The sequence below is a fragment of the Neopsephotus bourkii genome, unplaced genomic scaffold (assembly GCF_033783945.1).
Source record: "Neopsephotus bourkii isolate Nb327-2 ecotype Australia unplaced genomic scaffold, CSIRO-AGI_Nbou_v1 NB_797, whole genome shotgun sequence".
NCBI classification, from domain to species: Eukaryota; Metazoa; Chordata; class Aves; order Psittaciformes; family Psittacidae; genus Neopsephotus; species Neopsephotus bourkii.
Genome location: NW_026901293.1, coordinates 266,906 through 287,834, shown reverse-complemented (window position 1 = coordinate 287,834; position 20,929 = coordinate 266,906). Strand labels below are relative to the sequence as shown.

The following is a 20,929-nucleotide window of genomic DNA, read 5'->3' as shown; positions in this document are numbered from 1 at the left end:
ACTGAGGTCGCCAACCTCATGTTAGACTGCCTGGCAGTGCAGCTGGTAATCAAGATTGGCTCTCCGAGGGGTTGGATGAGTCCTAAAGGATACAGGATGTTATGGCATGGATTGGAAGCATGGGGCACAAGGTGCTGCCAAGTGGCATGTTACTTATTTAAGCACGTTTCTTTCTGCATGGGGATTTATTAGATGACATGTTCATATCCTGCTTTTTCTTTCTGCCTTTGAAGCAGGAAGCCCAGTACTGTTTCATATGGTTGAGATGTGGTTAAGAGTTTTTTAGCTGAAAAGAGATAGAGGGTGTAAACTTTTAAAGTCTCGTATTTGAGTTTTAAGGATTAATTGGCCTGATGTGATACTCTTTCTCACATAGAGAGGACATTCTAAATTATTTCTCTAAGGATCAGATCTCACTAATTCTTACTGAGGTGCTCTGGACTGAAGAGCCCTAAATCATCGTGCTTTGGAGCTGTATTAGTTGAGTTAGGCAGCCACAATCTTTTTGGTAGCTTTTCATAGCGGTTTTCCATTGAATGTGATAGCTCCTTTGCATAATCACTCTCTTTCTTGAGTCTTTACTCTTCAGTTCTTTGATCAGCCATACACTAAGTTTTTTAAATATGCAGCTTTTTAAAATTACCAACCACTTACATACCTGCTTAATATGTCACTTTACCAGGAAAGTAATAAGATGATGAAAGGAGGAAAGTGACTCTTGTGTAGAAATATGGCTCAAGGTGTGAGTGGAGAAAAAAATAGTCCTACTTTATTACGTCTTATCATCTCTGAAATTATGTAGCTATTTTTCAGTCAACAAATTAATTTTCAGATGGAAAATCACAGTTATGAATTGGTTTTGGTCTGCCTTTCACTCATCATCTCATACCATTACAGCAAAAACTGGAGTTCATAATGATATTGTGGAAACCGCTGATCAAAGGTTGTTTACACAGCCTGTGTTCACTGATTTGCCAGAGTTGTCTCATACAGATGCACTTTAATGACTATTCTCTGCAAAACTGAGTTTTCAAAAGAGTCTTTAATCTCATTACTCTGTAATCTTAGTTATTCTTGAGTGTGAGATTACATACATATTTTTTGAAAGTATGTTTACATGATTATTTTCCATGAAAGAAAGGCAAAAAACAAAACAAACAAAATCTAACCTTATTCATAAGGAAATAGCAATTGCACCTGGGAGTGTAATTAACACCTTATGAAAAAACATCAAAGAATGGCTGTAAAAAACCTAAAGTGAGGAATTCTAATTCATCAGTAGACATACATAGGTAAGAATTAAATATAGGCTCTTAGCCTGAAGATGTCCCTATATAAGTAAGTTGTAGTTTTAGATTAATTTTATGTGTTAGCATTCACAAGGCAGAGGATTCATATAATTTTAATACCCACAGAACACATTTTGAAAACTTGTGACAAACTGAGGGCCTCTCAACCACTCACCTTTCCTGGGGTATTTTACTCTATAAGCAAGTATTCCCAAAAGTAGAATAACTGGGATCTAGGACTTCTTTAATGGGATTTATTCTGACAATATAAGCCTCTAGTCAGATTCAAGTATCTAACTAAAAAGGTTAATTTATTGATAAAACAGTCCTTCCTCTCCTCAAAATGGGAAACTGCTTCCAAAAATCACACTGTGCAGAATCAAAATTCATCATATAACTTTTCTCACCATTCAAGTAAGAGCTACCAGGTAAGCAAATAAAAAAATAATCTAAAAAGTACTGTAAGTCCGCTTTATAAGTTTCATGGATCTGAATTCTGCACAGTTGGACTCACAATAACTAAGGCTTTCAGCTCATACATTAAGGAATCTGAAACACATTCAGATTTATATGTTTAATACAGCATTTCCACAATGTGAGACATATTAAAGCAAGCTTAGTTAGAAGTCTACGACATGATCTTTAGTCATTGATAGCTTCAGCTATTCAGGAACCATTAATCTCTCGTGTTGTTAAACACAGTGACAGCCATACAAACATAAAAGTGTCCAAATATTATATACATACGTATTCTTCTTTATATAAAGGGTGTCTAGGTGGATGGGAAGCTTCCTGTGGGGAATAAGTGAATTTAACATTTCTGCTCCTGTGCTACAATAGTGGGTTTGCTGCTGACTTGAGCAAAGACCAACAGTAGATTGTGCAATTTTGCTCTAAGAACTAAATAACAAATTTTGATTATGTGGTTAGTGCTGTTTTGTCTTACCTGTTCCTCAGGGATAATAAATACGCAGTCAAAAGGATTTTTATGTTGGTTCACTGTAGCTACATCCATTCTAGCAATTTTATTGTAATAAAAACATTAAGAAAAATAAGTACAACATCTTTAACAGTACTGTAACAAAGTTTTAAAGCTTACGTTTGGCTTTAAGAAACTGGAGAAATATCACACTGTTAAGTGTAAAGTAGAAGAGGGTTTTGTATTTGATTTGATCTGATCTTTGTTTCCAATCTTGTTCCTAAAAAACTGAACTAATGAATCTTTTCTAATTTAGACGTCTTCTTCCTTACACCTTGTTAACAGGCTTGTCTTGTGCTGAAGTGAAACTGTGTAGAACAGTACGTACTGTCAAACCCAACCGGAGCGGTGTGCCAGCACTTGAGACCCACACCCCTACATGTGTGACAGCAACCATGGATCTGGACAGCACCTTCTGACAAGATATAATGGCATGTATGTGAACTAGCGTTTCAGGTAGTAAGTTTTGGGGAGGCCTTCCCAGATCAAATACCTTTCTGGCATATACCTGACATTACCTAGCAAGAGGGGCCAGTGACATTTGGTAGCTCCAGCCTCACCAGAAAACACCTGCTCCAAACAAGTCACTCAGATATTGCTTGTACTATTGTCTTTCAGAATGATGAGAGAACTATGACACAATGTATTCCTCCTCGTGGACACCTTCTATTTTTGTGCATTTGGAAATAACCTCCTTCCATTCACTGCTTCATAGATGTATTTAAAATGGAAACACTAATTTTTATATATTCTTGTATATTTATTAATATATTTTAGGGATATAATTACTCTCTTTTGGTTTACTGGAAGGATATGTACTGTTATAAGCAATCGCACAACTAGAGACCAGCATGGAGAAGTTTAAAATAATCCCTGCATCATTGTGCACCATTTTCACAAGGCAAAAAGTAGTGAAAATATAAATTGACAACTGCTTTATAAAGCATTCATAGTATGTTCTTCTAGTATGCAAATCACAAACGTGTTGCACCTGAAAGTACAAAAACAATGTTCGGGGGTTCAGGTTTTTAACCGTATTTGTTATGCTGGTTTTTAGCTTGGAAAAAGCAAAAATGCCACATATCACCTTTGAACTTTTAGGAGAAAAACCTGATACTGGTAGCATGTATCGAGTAAGGTACCGTTTTGTGCAGTTTTATATGTTATCCTGTTTCTAAGCTTCCCTCGGGCTGCCGGGGACCTCAGGGGCAGCTGCCGGGGGTGCGGGCTCGCAGCAGGACCGAGGCCTGTCCGTTCCTCCCTGTCGCACGGCGGGCACCGCACTCCCGCAGGGAAGCGCTTCGGCCGCCTCCGCACCGAGAACACAGGCAGCGGGTGGGACGGCCGCGCAGCGCCACCCAGCGGCCCCAGGCCTCCCGCACGCCGGTCACAGCCCTGTTTACCGTACTCCGGTCTCTAGCTCCCATTGCTTTTCTGAACTGCCGCACCACAGAGTCACATTCTGCCCCAGAGGAAGCCGGGCAGAACGACCAGAGAGTCTGCACGCTGAGCAATTAAATCGGGTGAGGCGCCCATGGCAGGGTTTGGAACTACATATCTTAAAGTCCTTCGCAACCCAAGGCACTCCGCGATTCTATGATGATACTGAATGTGCCTTAAACAGTACACCCATCACACTCTCCATCCTGCCAAAGATACAGGTAGGAGCTTAGCAACTTCAGGTTTTGCATCATGGTTTGGGGGTATGAACATATGTACTGTGTGTGGAAAATCTTGGCCAATGTGGATTTTTTTCCACTGCTAGCACAAAAACATTGTTTTCAATGAAATTTCTGTATTTAGACTTCTGGGTGAAAAAAGAATCTAAAGACAAGGAAAAAAGAATCTAAAGGTAGGGGGGGAAAGAACAGGGGTCAGGGAAGAGGGTATCTGAAGGTTACTGAGACTTGTATTAATCTTACAGTATTTTCTACAGATGGCAATCCATTGGGAAAGAAACCTGTCATAAGGTAAGCAATACACAAAGAGTATTCTGGGCTAGATTATTCTCTTATATTGGTCAAAATACAAAGATTTTGTGGAGTAGAATTCATTCAGATCTGGTATGACTAAGAAATGAAAAGGAAATCCAGTATACCATGTAATATTTTGAAGCTTCTGTATTTTAATTCAGCTTGATGGTCAGCTTTCTGCATTCCCCTTCAAAGTCATTACATGTAAGCTTAGTCATTCTGGTATGATCGATTCACCAGTGTATGAACTAGGTATTCATTTAACTTTCCTCCTGTATACAGCTCACCTGAGGACACCTAATTGGATGGGCTTTGGGTTTCAGAGCAAAAGAGGGAATAGGTTTTACTACCCAGCAGGTCGAACAATCAGTGCTGCTACATGAGGTTTATGCACACACCCAAAGCTATACTGTCAGATTTCCTCACCTGATTATGCAAAGGACAACATGATGCATCAAATCCAAGGACGTAAATCAGAGTGCTTTCAGATTGTAGGAAAACATTTTGCATTATGAGCAGAGAGATGCTATTTTAAGTGATGATCTTGCGTCCAGGTTGCAAACAGACATTGTTTCACAGAAATGATGGTTGTGTAGATCTGTGGTTCTAGTAGGAAATGACAGAAAAAGTGTTTTCCTCATCAGTGGTTCAGAAAACATCATTTAAGAAAATGCATTAGACAAAAATTAGCTTCTTTCTTGTTGAAGTATTATTTCTGAAGTTGGCAAAACAGCGCCCTAGCGGGGTTTGGCAGAGCAATAGTGTTCAAGGAATTGGTGAAGTATTCCTCTCAATTCTGGATATCAAAATAGTAATCACAATTGTGACATACTTTCACAACATCTTGCACACACGCACACACACACACACACACATACACAGGCACTTAACACTAAAATGTTGTTCAAGCCATGGAATTGTGCAGTTTAAGATCTGATGGGCATCTGCATAACCCATCAATGAACATGTAATGCGGTTCTCAGCAACACTGAGGCCCAGTGCAGGCAAGGTGCTCTGAGGACGGGCTGGGTCTGAGACACCCACTGAGGGAGGTAACCATGGGAAAAGGGTTTCTGGAAAGGTACCCAGCAAGGGAAGGATAATGGGAAAAGAAAGCAGCAAAAAGTAAAAGTATATATAGAGAGCAGAGGTTAGGAAAGAAATGGGAGATGACAGGTGACTGCTACTCCTACAGGTTAGGAAAGAAATGGAGATGACAGGTGACTGCTATAAGGTATGTAACTTAGGGTGTGAACCCCGATGGAGGCTGTACATCACTTTGAAGGTGTGGGCAACGACGGAAGAGCAGGGAATTGCAAAAAGGTCCTGAAGCTGAGGCAGTGCTTTGGCCAGGACTGTGACCTTAGTAACTGGAGAGTTTGACGTGGCATTGTGAGGACAAGGAGGTAAGAGCTTACACACCGAGACAGTGATACCCTCAGTATGGTGGTTTTGCTCATGATTTAGGAACACCACAAAAACCCACCTTAGTTGATTTTTAATTTTCTCTGTAATTTTATATTTCAGATAGCATGAATTTTGTTGTCACCTGCCAAACCTTCACCACCTACTTTTGGCACAGCGTTTTTGAATTGGTTCTACTTGTTTCAGAAAGAAAGTGTAATTTCAACTAAATTATAACTCCTGGGTTTTGTTCTTGATCCTTCTCTTCAGCAGGATTACAGAGATAGATTTTGTAAGTATACATACAGGTAACACTGTGTATGTGTACCTGGCGGGTCCCCTCAGGCACACTTCCGGCCTTTCCCCCCCATCTCAGCCCCGCTGAAGCCCGCCCCGCTCCCCCCAGCCGCCGCTAGGCGGCCCCCTCCGCCCGCTCTGGCTCGGACACTGTCGGACCCACGACCGCGCCCCCACCCTCATTCTCGCCCTCGCCCCTCCCTGGGGCCCGGTTCCGCGCTCCTCAGCCCCGCTGCCAGGTCATGGCTGCCGGCGGCCGCGGCTTCGGCTCTCCAGCCAATGGCATGCCTCCCTGCTCCCACCGCCGGCCAATGAGAGCTGTTTGTTTCCCTAAGCTCCAGCGCGTTTTTCCTGTTGAGAGAGTGACAGGTGCGTCACATGGCCCCATTGGTTCTGCTCGGAGATGGACAGGCTCTCAGGCCAATCCTTGTGCCCAGGGCGGAGCCCTCAGCACCGCCCACCTCGCGTCAGGACAGGACAGGCGTCAGCCTAGAGGCACCCCGGAGAGGGAGGGGGCTGTGATTGGCAGGCTCTGCCTGCACCGCCCCGCCCTGTGGAGCCCTCCCTGAAGAGCCGGGCGGCGATTGGCCCAGGGGAAGGACGGGTCCGGATGTGCGGTGAGGAGGGGGCGGGCTTTAAGTGGGGCAGCGGCGGGGGTAGGGGGCAGTGGTGGCTTCGGCGGTGGCTGGCGCGGCAGGGCCGTGCGCGCACCGCAGCGGAGCGGCGGGAGCCTCGGTGCGGGTGAGCTCTCCGCCATCACCTGCCTGCTGGCCGGGCCCGCCTGGGGCCCGCCGCGCCCTTTGAGGAGCTGCTGCTGCTGCTGCTGCTGCTGCCGCCGCGGGGCGGCTGCCGGCCCGGCCAGCGCTGTGCCTCATGGGGGAACCGGCCCGGCCCTGCCGTCCTCCTCGCAGGGCATCCGCGGCACCTCTCCTCAGGAGACCGCGCGGTGGGGCGAGCAGCGGCGCTCAGGGCGCCCTGCGAGCGGTGGCATCCTGCGGCGTAGGCATCCCCGGGACTGACGGGAGAGTTTCGCTCGGGGTTCCGGAGAACCGTGTCTTTAGTTTTCCGTTTGATAGCCCCCGGAGAGCCAGGTGTCCGGTGGGAGCCGGCAGGTCACTCCTAGCGTCTTCTGCTCTGTTGGCTGTTTAATAAGGGGCGGCTTCGCTGGCGCGGGTTATGGTTCCTGTAGAGGTGTGTTAGAGGATTGAAATCACAGCGGCAGGTGTGGGGCTGAAAGCTGTAATACAGCTGTGAAGGAAAAGTCGGCAAACAGGCTTGACTGGCCAGCGCTCCTGCTGCTGCCAGCGTACTTGTCGCTTTCTGCGGCCCCCGCCTGTACGGTGGGCCGGGTGTGGGCTGGTGAGGTCCCTGAGCCCGAAGGAGACCGGGAGTGGGTGTACTGAGGAGAAACCGGTTCTGGTGCAAACGGACAGTTACAGTTGCTGGGCAAGTAGTAGTAATGTTGTTATCTCGTGCTCTGCCTTGTCAGCTCTGTTTGTTCTCAGGGTAGGGGTGGTGCAATTCAAGGAATAAAATGCATAAAAACATACATGGAAACGTTATATTGTATGTTTATCTGTATTTCTTGTTTGTTTTCTTCTCGAGGAATGGTTTAGGGTTTTTCCGGAAAGTACTTATAAAACTGCTGTGTTCCGGGCAAGAGGAAGTTTTGTCAAACTGATTTAGTGTTGTATTTAATCTAATGACTGCAGATGACAGGGGAAAAATACGACACGTGATATGTAAGTAGGTGTAAACAGAGGCAATCTCTGATGAGAATACCTAGTGGAGAGAGCGTGCAAAAGCACAGTACTTAAAATGCTTGTTTTTATTACTGATAACTTTGAGTTTTGAAGTATCTTGGAGGGATGATGAAGCACTGCATGAGTTTAACTGCTGTTGTCTTGTCCTGTATATGTCAGCTCTGGTGAGGGTCAGCATAAGGCTGTTCGTGGTGACAAGTGGCTTTCCTGGTCTGGTTGGCAGAACCTGAGCAGTGCAGTACTGGGTGCAAGCTTGAAGGCCTTTCGAAGAAGTGTTTGAAATCAACGTTTGTGTTCTCTTTTTTAATTGCTGTTGTACTAGAAGTAAAACACTAGAGAAAAAGATACCCATAAAAAGCCTGTGGGAGGAGGGTTGCTCAGGGAAGGGTTGCTGTTACTTTCTGTTCTTAAGTAGCAGGAATTAGTAGAACACATAACTGAGTGGCACACTCTTAAGCCTCCTATTAGTTGATGCAGTGTGACTGATGACTGTGCAAGGAGGTAGGGTGGTGATTTTGAATGCATTTATTCCCTTTTCATAAAATGAGGGGAGTGTTTCAGGTTCTGTTGGGAAGCTGGTGGATTCAGTAGTTATAGCACAGTAAGATGACTTACTGATAGGAACCTTATAGTAAATGTTGTAGCCCTGTGCAAGATTGAATGGCTACCCTGCCTAGAAGTTCCACTTAACCATACTGGGACTTGGCTCTCGTTGCTGCAGACCTTCACCATTGTGAGAAGTAGGATAAGCAATCTAACTTAAATGTGTTGTCCTTTGGTAATTTTTTAAACACGTATATTTATTCTTGTGATTAATGCAAGGTAGTAAATTGGGAAATGAAGGCACTAGAGAACATCATCAGTTGCAGGTAAGTTTCCTGTACTGATACCATTCTCCACTTCCAGGTAGCATGGCTGGAAGGAGTGAGTGTGATTAGAAGTAAACAAGCTCTAAAACACCTTGAAAGGCTTTTTAAATTAGCTTCCTCTGGGAAGCTGTTACTCTCAGGTTATTAGTTTTCCATCATAAATAGTATTTTAACAGGCAAATGAGACAGGAGACAGTATTAACAGTAAATTTAGGATAACACCAGTGCAGGACTTATTACTGACAAGCAGCTGGACAAAAGGCAAATCTCTGGAAGTTATTCTGTAGTTGAACTAGAGCTAAATCAGTGTTTTATTTGGAGAAACAAACTGCTCTTAATAGCCTGTAAGTAAGCAGCCCTGTAATAAAAAGCTTCTTGACAATGCTGTAAGTGTGCTGAGATGCAGAGCTGCTTTCTGCAAGGTGGAGTCAATGACTGAATTCCATCTAGCACCAGTTATCAAGCTTCTAAATCAGTTCTCTGTCTCACTGGTATGAGGCTGGGCTGTTTTTTATGTATGTACTTCACTCTTTGGCCTGCTCAAACACCTGTATCTCATATCTGTGAGTCTGGAATAATACAATTTTATATTACTTAGTCTTAAAAAAAAAACAAAACAAAAAACCCCAAACAAACAGAAAAAACCACCCTGAAAAACCAAAACAGCAGCCCAAAACAAACAAACAAATTCCACCAAAACCCCATAATCAGTCCAGATTCCAGTTAATTGTCTTCCAACCTGTACATCAGCTTCCAGCACTTTTCTCTCTTGTCAGAGCCATAGCACTTGGTGCTCTTGTGCGTCAGTTCCTCCACCCTCTGGCTATGCTGGAGTTTCCCAAGGAAGTGTCTTGCACCTTCCTTGCCCAGCGTCTCTGCCTTACTTAGTCTGGCAGGGTTTCATGGAAGAGAAAAGGCCAAGGGCATAGCCTTCTGGCATGGCTCTGTTTCCCAGACAGGAGATGGAGAAAAGTGAAAACAGCTCCCTGCTGTCACAGGGCATGGCCAAGCAGCAGCCATGCTGTGACTGTTTTCAGTGGCTTGGACTGATGTGAGATTGGCTGCTGAACAGGAAAAATGTACTGGAATGTTTGAGATCATTTTGGAGTGGGAAAGTGAATTATTTTTCATCACTTTTCTGAATGGTGCTTGCATTTTTTGAATGCCTGGCTGATTTGGAGTCTAGAAGGATACCTATGATTTGTTCTAAAAATGACTGTACCATTGCTCGACTTCCTTTGTATAAATTGTCTGTCTTAAATTGCCATCTGTTTCCCTTTTAGGAAGATCTTTGGTTGTTACATTACTATTTTTTCTATAATTAAAGCAATGGGTGAACAGGTAGTGCCTTGCTTACGGTAGAAAACCTTAGAAGCCTGTGCCATTCTCTCTTTCACATCCTGTAAATTGCATTGATCAGTGTTGTACAACTTCCTATTAAAGAAATTGAGTACACTGAATTGCTTCAAAACCTTAATGTAGCCAGAAGTAGGAGGGTAGAAAGGGGGGAAGGGAAACTAGGGAACTGGAGAGTGTGAGGAGGAGAAGAGAGAACAGTAGAGGAAATAGGCTGTGCTCAACAAGAGGTGTAGACAAGAGTTGGAGTTCTCACACAAACAGTAGCAAGATGGAGCAAGAAGAAAAGGGGAGAAAAGAGAGCAAACTAAGGCCATAGACAGTAGGTGGCACTTGAAACTCTTTAAGAACTGCTGGTTCTTGTTGCTGAATTGCTGGAGCAGTTAAATAAAAAGCACTAAGCCTTTGTGCTTACAATGAAATCATTAAATGAGCTACAGAAAAACTTTTGTGTTCTGTGCCTTTGTCTACTCCTGGTGGTGTTCCAGTGCAGACGAAAACAGAATGACACACACATGATGCAAACTCAATGGGAAGATCATCTCTTTCACTGGGAATGGGCAGAGATGTTTTCAAACTGAAGTGCTTCAGAAGCATGCAAAGTCAGCAGCATGTGTGAGGGACAGCACTTACCCATGCAGCAAGAATAAGCCATTCTAGAACTGTCCGGGACTGGATGCAAATGGTGAAGTGGCAACTTCTTAATGTTCTTGTGTATAGGGGATCTTTCTTGACTGTGCTGAGCCAACAGATGGTCTTTTTTTCCAATTGACAAGACAAAACATGGGGTGCAGAATCTGGAGTGTCTTTCTAGCAGAAAGAAGGCAGGAATTAATGTGTGAAAATGATTCCATAGACAATTGTGTTATTGTCCTGGAGTCTTAGATGTAATAGAGCTTTGGCAGTTTTAACTGTTGTCAATCTTAAGTGTGTAAGACTTTTGCTGAAATTACAGAAATACAAAGATGGCTGCAGAAATAGATCCAAATCCTATTTATATACTGGATCCTGTTTGTCTGTTAGAATGATATTCATTCTGGTGTTTTTTTTTTTTTTTAGGGTATCAACCAGAGGAGCTTGAGGACACTCGAAGACACTGAAAAGTTGTGGTTCTTTATTTGGAATACACGTTATGAACCCTTTCTGGAGCATGTCTACAGGTTCTGTGCGCAAGGTATTTAATGAATGGATGGCATGAGGTGTTAACATGCATTGAGGGGTGGCAGCAGTTCTGGAAAAGACCATCAGACAATCTGCAAATACAGCTGGAGCATGTCTTTTATCCCCAGGATTGTGACCATCTTCAATAAAAGTGTAAGCTAGCTCTGAGCAGCGCCAACTGGAATGTGCCTGTGGATGGAGTTTGCTCCAGAATTTGTTGACTTTTCTTGTCTGAAGCATCTTGACATAAGAAAGATGAGACAAACTTGTTCAGATGTCCTTGCTTCTTAGGACATTTGCTTACTGTCTTCTATAGAGCTTAGCCAGGTATTGCGTGTGCAGTGAGCGTTGACAGAACTGTGCCTCCATAATGCTATTGCAGCCTTAGATTGTAGCAATGATAAAAGCATGATGGTTCCAGCATTGGTCACATCTCTAGCATTCAGTGCTAAGGCAAACTCTATAACTTTGTTGATGGTGCTTGTGACATAGGTATTGTTAGTAGTCTAAACCTAAACTGCTTCAAAACACACTTAAATTATGCCTTTCGTCACCACAACCAGCCTCATTGTGAGTCTGTAAGCTGCAGGTTTGTCTTTGCAATCCACAGAATGTTTTTGAGGTATGTACATAGTACAGTGTTCTCTAGCACTGTAGCACCGACTGAGTAGAAATGTTTTTGTTTTTTTTTATAAAAGATGGTATAGGCATGAAAAGGTTCTTATATTGTAACCTGTGTTAGGATTTACAGTTGATATTGCTGTCAAATGGTGATTCTCTTGCAGTGGGAAGAGGCTACATAAATCATTTCCAGGCAGGATGCTGGTGCCTTAAGCACAAGCAAGAATTAAAATGCATGAATTTTTCTGTAGAAAGTTCTTATTTCGTCTCAGCATTACTAGCCTACTCTTAAAGACTGGAATGCAAGGAATTTTGTCAGTAGAAATAATTTATCTTGATGCACTGTGTGCTAGAAATAGATTGACTTCTAAGCTGTTATATGCTGTTTCCAGTTTCTAGACAAATTTAAGCCTCCTTAATTGTTTGTCCTAAATCTGCAAATTTCCTGTCCAGCACTGACTATTTTTGTACTTGTAGGCTAGGTTTGGTTGAGTAGTCTGTTTAAAACCAGAATGTAAAAAAGACACAACCCCTGCCCCAAGCACTGAAATCCAAGGTATATTTCGTTGGCCAAACTTGTAATTAGCCATGTTGGGTTTAAACTTGTGTTAAAATACGTTCAAATATTAAATGTTTATGAAATATAGCCTGTAATCTTTTGGTTCTCTTTTAATCTAACAGAGACCTGATGCTGAAGAGAAAACTTTGAGTGGAGAGCTGCGAACCAGTCCTCTACGAGCCTCTGCAAAGAAACAATTGCCTTCTATTCCAAAGAATGCTGTGCCAATAACCAAGCCTGCTTCACCTGCCATGTCGTCCCAGTCAACAAATGGAACACACGCTTCCTATGGGCCATTTTATTTGGAGTATTCTCTACTTGCAGAATTGTAGGTTTTCACTTTTTTGTCTTTTTTGGGGCACTGGGCTTATGCTTTGGTGGGGGGAAAAAAAGCCATGCAGGAATCTAGTTTTTGCATTGTGTCTCTGCCATAGAAGGCAGTAAATCTTAAATTCCACCAAAATTATTCTTCTGGAGCAGCAGCCCCATTATCTTGATGTAGAAGAGGAGCAGTACGTGAGATGAGATTTTAAGGGGTGTGTTTAGATGTTATTCTCTGAATTACTATATTTCTCAGCCGTGAAGTAAACACATTTTGGGTTTAGGCATCCTGACCAGTTATCCTGATAGATGGTCAGAAATACTGACATTTTGAAACAAATATTAGACTAGATATGAACAGCTGTCTACTGGGGAGGTGGTTATTAATGTATGGCTAGTGGAGCTGTGATTTGGGAACTTCCCTTCAGTTGTTACATGAAACACTTGAATGCTGTCTGATATGGATATTAGGAAGACTATATTATTTCCTGTCAGTGATATTTAACATCAAACCTGTGAGGGATTTAAATAGCTTTCTTTGGATCATCTGCGTTTGATCCAATCTAGTAGTTTCTGGACAGCTGTGGGAGCATACAAATCTATTTGTCTGCAAAACTTTCTAGTTCTGTAAAGTTACATAAACTATTCTGTGCTACAGTGCTAAAGGGACTTCCTCTATAATAGACGTACTGGATTCTCAAGTATGTAGTGCCTTTTGGAATGAAATCCCTGGAGTCCTTATGCAACGCTAAGTCTCATTTTTTGCATTTAACCATTACATGGAAAGTGAGAACTCTTCAAACATTAATCTTTTTTTTCAGGGAACTGACACTGACTTCTTAATTCAAGAACTATGTTTTCCTTCTGCATTGAAGGGGTAGGAAAAGTGAGAGGGGAAGAACATGGTTTCACTAGTTTTCTGCCAGCTCCTCACTGTGAGCTGTCTGCCGTCGGGAACCCAGTATACATTTGTGGAACAAGTTAAGCTGTGTTAAGCTATTGGTAGTATACTATGGGTTTACTGTTGTGTTTACTGCTTGCTGTGAATTTAGTGTAGTTGTGGAGCTGTTCTAAATGCTGATTCTGATTGCAGTACCTTGGTTGTAAAGCAGAAGTTGCCAGGTGTCTATGTGCAGCCATCTTACCGATCAGCATTAAGTAAGTTTAAACTTAACTTTTAAAAATTTATTTATATATGTTTTAAAATTCTTTCACTCAAGCAAACTTTCTCACTTGCAGTGTGGTTTGGTGTAATATTCATAAGACATGGGCTCTACCAGGATGGTGTGTTTAAATTTACTGTCTATATTCCTGATAATTATCCAGATGGAGACTGCCCGGTAAGTGGTTGTGTGTGTCTTGAGTTTTTCTTGTTTCATAGTGTTTTAAGTATGACTTTTAATGTCATGTTTTATGTTAAAGGTAATAGACCAGTTAACTTCTCATTTCCTTAACTAGGATTTTTTTTTTCCAGTTGGCTGTGCTCATTTGCAGTGTCTTACACATATTTCCTAACATCTGTGGAGGGATCATGTTTCTCTGATTACTGAGGCTGGTGTAGAGTGGACTTCCTGAGGTTACATGCATTGGAGTATTAAGTAATCAACCAGGTTTTTTTTTAACCTCAACTGTTGATCTGCTGCTTCCCCAGCAAGGCAGTTAAGATTGAAACAATAAACGAAGTATCCAGATTCTGAGTAGCAACACAATGGAACATAAAATCCAGGCACCTGTGCTGTGCTTGCTGTAGTACTGCAGAATTTCTTGCCAGTCTCGTTTCTAAATTATGTTAAAGAAATAAAGAACTTGAGGAGAACATTGGTGAAACAAAAGAGGAGGAGATAGGTAGTGTGGTGTTACCTACTTCTCTTTTTCCCTTGAGGAAAAAGTATCCAAGTTACTACATCAGTTAAAAAAAATTGTGGCAATCTTACTGTTCAGAGCACAGCAGCCAGCCCTTTTGGCCAAATCTCTTCAAGAGGAACACTGGGTGTGTGTAGATGCTGTAGCTGAGAACAAGTTGCAATGCTGTGTGCTTGGTGTCAAGCTCTTTGGAAAGCTGTCATTAAAAGAACGTAAGTAGTAGGAAATAGTTTCTTTCAAAGATTAGACTTTAGTATGTCTCATACAGCCATCATTATGCTTCCATAGGGCTTTCAAACCTTCTTGCTGAAATTAAGTTTTGTTTTGGGGGAATACATAAACACTGGAGGAAACTAGCTTTACAGAACTGAAAATAGTGTGGTGGCACTGCAGACTTTACTAAAAGATGTGTAGGACAGAAAAATAATTGACTGTAGCCTAAGTATATGAAAAGCTTTCAGTCACAAATAGCTAAACGATAGAAACTCCTTTAATCTGATCTTAATCTGCTGTTATTACCTGTGTTGGCACTGGTGCCTGTGCAGTTGGCTGGATTAGTTTCCTGATTTGGTGATAAGCATGAGAGAGAGGACAAGACCCTGTATGTAATGTGGGTGTGTTGAATTACGGTTTCACAGCTGATAAAAATCTCTTCAAGTTGCTTTCTTTTAGAACAGTAACAATTAATTAGTATGTGGAAGCAACATCTGACTGACCTTCACCTGGTGGTTTTAGCGTTAGGATTGAAGTTGTCATAATGAATTTCTTTTATTTTTTTTTCCCCCCATGCAGCGCTTGGTTTTTGATCTGCCTGTCTTCCATCCACTAGTAGATCCTCTCTCTGGTGAACTGGATGTGAAAAGAGCATTTGCAAAATGGAGGTTAGTGGTAACATTGATACATGTTTTGAAAGACACCCGTTCCTTTCTTCATTGTGTTTTGTTCTTTCTAGACGAAATCATAATCATATATGGCAAGTATTAATGTATGCTCGCAGAGTCTTCTACAAGATTGACACAACTACTCCCCTGAACCCTGAGGCTGCAGTGCTGTAAGTATCTTCCATGCATATAGGCATGGTCTCTTAAGAGTTTTTTTTACATAGACTTGCAGAAGCAAGAGGTTTGTATTTGATTTCATTTCTGGAAATTATCAGTTCAGTCTTTACCTCCAGAGTTGGGTGCATTAGGAACTAAAGTTGAGGTTCTGCCAAGTCTTCTAGAGCTTCTAGAGCAAACATCTTCCAGCTTGCAAGTACTTAATGTTATTTACTGCCCTATTGCAGCTATGAAAAAGATATTCAGCTGTTCAAAAGTAAAGTGGTGGACAGTGTCAAACTATGCAGCAGTCATTTATTCGATCAGCCCAAAATAGAGGATCCGTATGCAATCATGTAAGTACCATGAGCAAATTCACTGTGTCCTGATGTTTCAAGGATAAGTTTTGCTACGGTTGTTGGTTTGAAGCCTTTGTCTGGCAAGTTGATTGACCTGGTTCTTTTGTTACATTTATAGCAATACTTGGAGTAGTCCTACCTGCCCTCATTTCCTTCTGTTTAGCATTGCATAAATCTCAAACCTAATCAGGCACTTGATTTTACTATGTCTTTCACTAAGTAACCAGGACTTAAAAATGCCTCAGCAAAATCCCAAACAAAAAAAAAAGCCCCCAAGCACTCCACTTCACTCAAGTAGAGATAGGATGGAGTAAATACTGCTTTTGGGCTTTCCTGAGCTCAGTTTGCATGACTGTAGCTTTGGTCATACTTTTAAAATACTTACGACTATATGGACGATGGGGCAGTCAGCTCCAAGGTGAATATGAGTAGTATCTGATGTAATTCCTGCTGAATTGCTAGTTCTCACGGCAAACAAAATGAAAACCTAAATAATTTCTTGTTGAAAAGATCTATGATAATATGAATTTAGTTATTTATGTTTTAACACTGAAAAGTCAGACTTGTGATTTACTTGAAATTGAACAGGAAAATGGCTGCTTTCTCCTCTGTCAATTCTGTAGTCTGCAAAAATTCATAGTAAGAGATAACTGTTCTTTCTCCAGTTTTTCTCCATGGAATCCAGCTATACATGATGAAGCTAGAGAGAAGATGTTGTCTCAGAAGGTATGCACAAAGTCCAGATTCTCACAATAGGAAGGGTTTATTGCCTGATAAGGGAGGAAAGGTTGTTTGTGCTGAACATGTAGTAGTCAGACCTTATTCCACTCCTGTTTTGGATCAGTAGGCATGCTGGAACTGATTTGGTCTCCTAACTAAGTACTTATGTCACTGTTCTAACTTCAGTGTGTTAAGCAGTTAATCACTGAGCTAGCTAGAAAGCTTTGTTAGTACAGTTGCTGGCGCACTTGGCAGATATTCTTTTTGTTCAGGGATGAAAGGGAGGGAAGAATGGGAAAGGTTTGCTGACTGCAGCTTGTCCTGCACTTCTTGTGGCCATTACTACTTCTGTGTAGCCCAGCAGTCCCCAGCTTTGTTCTCTTCTGCTGAGAGATCTTTTATTACTGAAGCAAAGCTTTGGGGCTTTCTTCTCGTTCCAAACTTTCTGAAGCAGAGTTCCTTCCTCACACTTCTGACACTACTGATTTCTAGTAAGGGAACATCAGGGAATTGAAGGTTGCTTAGTTTAATGACTTGTGTCACTAAGCACTTATGCTGATATGGCAAGAATGTATTGGTTCAAATAGTTTTCACCTGAGTAACACCTTTGCTTTGTGGGGTGGGGAGTGTTTGGTGGTTGAGGTTTATTTTGCTGTTGTGCTTGACAAGAGGTGGCACAGGGTGATCCTCTGAGTGCCATGACAAGTCAATCCACTTGCAGAGCCTAGTGAGTCTGAAATGGTGGCTGGTATCTTTGCTGGACTGGCAAGCAAATGCACACTGAACGTTTTAGTTGCTGATTTAGCCTCACTGCATTAGAACTGTGGGTTGGTTTGCTGCATTTTTTGTAATTAAATATTTTTTTTTCAGTAGTCCCAACTTCAGTCTTCCTCACTGCTTTAACTCAAGCACTTCTGGCATGAATGGCATTTTTGACTGTATTGATCTTAATACAATACACTGCCAGTGAGCTATGTGCCCAGCTGCAGGAGTCACATCAGGGCTTGAAGTGCGGTGGCCTTTCTCCAGCCTTAGAACACAAAGGAAAATATTTTGATCAGATTCTGACTTTTTTGTGTTCTTAAAAAGAAATTTAGAAAATACTTTTGACTACTTTTCCCCTTTCTCCTTCACTCTCTACCTCCTTCATTCTTATCCTTTTAAACAAAAAAATACAGGGAAGGGACAGGTTGAAGTGCTTGAAATGGAAGGCACATGATATTGTCTGAGACTGATAGCAAATTATGACTTTTTTCTTTTTGTCCTTTGGAGGTGCATGTTAATTCCTTTTAAAGTGAAAACAGACATCTTCAACTATTGCATGTGTGGTACAAGTAGTTTGCTGATAGCAGGAATGGCCCAACTTGTATGGCTTAGGAGTTTTGTTCCAAAAGGTCAGTGTAGCTGAGAACTTAAATTTTTTTGCCCAGGGCAGGCTGTGATGTCCCAGATCCCTGCTGAGCACAGGGCTCTTGCTAGATAATATCCTTTGTGTAGCATGTGATAGGCAGATGCTACTTTGCTAGGTTAAAGTTTAATTGATCCTTCTCACTTGCTGCTGTCTGATGTGTTAATGGCAATTCTGTCATGCACTGTCACCTTATACAGAAGACATTGGGAGGGACAGAAGTACAAGATCAGTTTTCTTTCTGTCTTGTTTTACTTTGTCAGGCTTCCCATAGTATGACCAAGTGTACGTACAAAATTACTGCTTTCTAGAACTCGATGCATCATTCCAGGTTTGATGTAGTTGGCATCTGATGAGCCTCTAGCAGTGTGGAGGCAGGGCTGGCTCCTGGTATGCAAAAAAAACCAGCAAGCTATTCTGTTTCTTTGATGTGCTGGAGAAGGTATCTTATGTACTGGTCATCTTAAACTGCTTCAGATCTACAGATGCTTGAAGTTACATCTTTCTCCCTCAACTTGAAGCCTGCCTTTTTTTCTTTGTTTTCTAAATTGCAGTAATTGGTCTCAAATGTTCAGTGCATTGTGTTGAGTAGAAGTAGTTACTGTTGAAATGTTTAACCATGGTGAGTGCTCAGGGAAGGGAAAGACCATCTTTGGAAAGCATTCAGAAACTCAGTGGTATAGGAAAGGTGTCTCTTGCTGCTTTCCCATATTAATTTGCATTTGGACGACTTCAGTGGGATGGAGTGCTGCACAGTGTGCCAGCATACTGGGCATACACAGCATAGCAAGGTAGTATGCTACGGTTATATTGTCAGGTTAATGATAGAAACGTTTTGATTTGGATTGACACTCCTTTCTGTAGAACCAGGAAACTTGGCAAACAGCAGTGCAGCAGTGCTGGGACATGGATGTTCAAGCAGAGGGCACTACCCAAAGCATGTCTTTTGATCTTTATTGTGTGATAGGGTAGCAGTACATGAACTAAGTCACTGAAACTCTCTGTAATGTCAGCATGGTTCCACAGATGCCACACACGCTCCCAGAAATGAAACCAATAGGTATTTTTCTGTCCCTCTTTGAGGAGAGGAAATGATGTTAGCCTCTGCTATGCTTGTATTTGCCAATGGATGGGGAGGGACTTACAATGGACCTTACTTATTAGGTATCTGATAATTCTGACTTGATTCTTTTTCTGCCTAGAAGAAGCCAGAAGATCAGCACTGCAAAAGCATGCATGTTTCTGGCCTCTCCTGGGTAAAGCCTGGCACAGTTCAGCCTTTCAGCAAAGAGGAGAAGACGATGCCTACTTAGCTCTTCTGGACAGTGGTGCACAAAACACTTTCTGTGGGTGGAGGGAATGTAACAGAAGGAGAAACAGCAAAGCAGCAGTTTCCTTCTTAACTACGGATTAGTAAAAACTGAATGGTAGCAGTGACTCCAGTAAACCTGTTCATTGGATTACTGACTCTTAAGGTTTTACATATGCATTAGGTTTTAAAGGCTTGCCTGGAGTTTGGAAGTCTCTTGAACACTGACTGCAGTGCTTCTACTTGAAGACTGTCTATGGTGGGTAGTTCCTCAGGGCTCTGAAATGCCTGGAGGCTTTGGGTTGGTTTTTAAGCTTTTATTTTTTCCCTCCAGGAATAGCAGTTTTTTTTTAATCTTAAATTACTGGCAGAAATATTAGTATTGGAGATATGATGCCAGAGGTAAGCTGTGTTCATGTAAACTAATATAGCAGAGTTAAACACTATATTTAATGGTTTTAAATACTTTTGGTTTCTATTGTAAATATATTAGGATTTGAAATTGTAAATAGGCGGTTCATTGACTTCATTTAGCACTTTCCTGAGATAAAGCTGGGGATGATGTATGATATATTATTGATATGTAAATGGATATTGTCACTAAAGCGCACATTAGTTTGATAGGGTGAAAGCAGAATGACAGGCTTCTTACTTTTATTACATAAACACTAAAATCAAAGCTTGTAATGGTGGTCTCTTGAGCTAATGAAATCATACAAAATTTTAGATTCCCTAGCTGTCTAGGGGAAGGGGATTACTTAGGATAGCTTGACTAATGTGTGTTAATAGTGACATCTTACAATAAAAAGAACTTGTGATCTTGCTTTTGTCCCTTTCTTTGTCTGTGTTGTAGATCTTTAGCAAAGATGAGCCGGTACGGAAGCACCTGGATGCATATGCATTCACTTGCATGTGTGTTCGGGATGTTACTGGATAACGGGGTGTTACATACTGAAAATATTGGATAATATTTTTGATCCACATACAGGGAAACCTTTCTAAAGCACATATGAGCTCAGGACAGAATCTTTTCACAAGAGGCTTCCTAATGCTGTAGCCTAGCATAACGCATTATTCTTGCCTAATGGGATTTTCCTATCAGAACACAATGTTAACCCTTTGCAGTTGGGCTGCCTTTCTGTGGCTTCTCATACCCATACTGATGGTGTTAATGCAAACCCTGCTGTCTAGTAACAACCAGCAATGACTTCATGTATAAATGAGATGAGGTGTTTGGAGAGTGTGGGGAATGGTGTACTGTGCTGTGTGTTTTGGGGGGGTTCTGTCTTTTGCTTTTATCTGACAGACTAAATCTACTTGTTGTCGAAGGGAGAAACTTCTTAGCCCTTAAGGAAACAGTGATGTCACAAGTAATGCGCTCTCACACATCAAATGAGTAATTTCATGTACTGTTAAGGATGACGTAATTTCTGTGCAGCACTTAACACTGTGTAAAAGAATTACCTTACTCTGTTTTAGGCAGTGTTGAAATTTACTGCATGATGTTGTTTTAAATCTTTTAGAGCTTCTGCCTTTGAGGTGCATCAGTTTCCTGGGGCTGCCTGGAGTGTCTCTCCTACTGCTGGAATTCCTCTTAAGACACAAGAATTCAGAGGGTGTGTGGAGAGCAAGGATCCTTCT

At 41.8% G+C, this 20,929-nt stretch overlaps 1 protein-coding gene across 3 annotated transcripts; it reads left to right on the top strand.

The window, feature by feature from the left end:
- Positions 1-10,956: 10,956 nt before the first annotated feature.
- Positions 10,957-20,109, top strand: AKTIP (AKT interacting protein). Of its 3 annotated transcripts, none has more exons than XM_061355414.1 (9): positions 10,957-11,104; positions 12,394-12,599; positions 13,686-13,750; positions 13,832-13,932; positions 15,248-15,336; positions 15,408-15,506; positions 15,741-15,848; positions 16,517-16,577; positions 19,185-20,109. In XM_061355414.1, exons 1-9 carry the CDS (start codon positions 11,063-11,065, stop codon positions 19,290-19,292), a joined length of 879 nt encoding a protein of 292 aa, XP_061211398.1. In that variant the 5' UTR covers positions 10,957-11,062; the 3' UTR covers positions 19,293-20,109. The 3 variants fall into 3 exon arrangements, with proteins under 3 accessions (XP_061211398.1, XP_061211396.1, XP_061211397.1); XM_061355412.1 differs by having other exon boundaries at positions 19,182-20,109; XM_061355413.1 differs by lacking the exon at positions 10,957-11,104 and adding an exon at positions 11,111-11,244 and having other exon boundaries at positions 19,182-20,109.
- The last annotated feature ends 820 nt before the right edge of the window (positions 20,110-20,929 follow it).

Bases quoted from the DNA above. Each gene is read 5' to 3' on its own strand.
- AKTIP (XM_061355412.1), top strand. From the start codon at position 11,063: ATGAACCCTTTCTGGAGCATGTCTACAGGTTCTGTGCGCAAG. The intron at 11,105-12,393 runs GTATTTAATGAA...TTAATCTAACAG, and splicing joins CTACAGGTTCTGTGCGCAAG to AGACCTGATGCTGAAGAGAA. The intron at 15,507-15,740 runs GTAAGTATCTTC...GCCCTATTGCAG, and splicing joins AACCCTGAGGCTGCAGTGCT to CTATGAAAAAGATATTCAGC.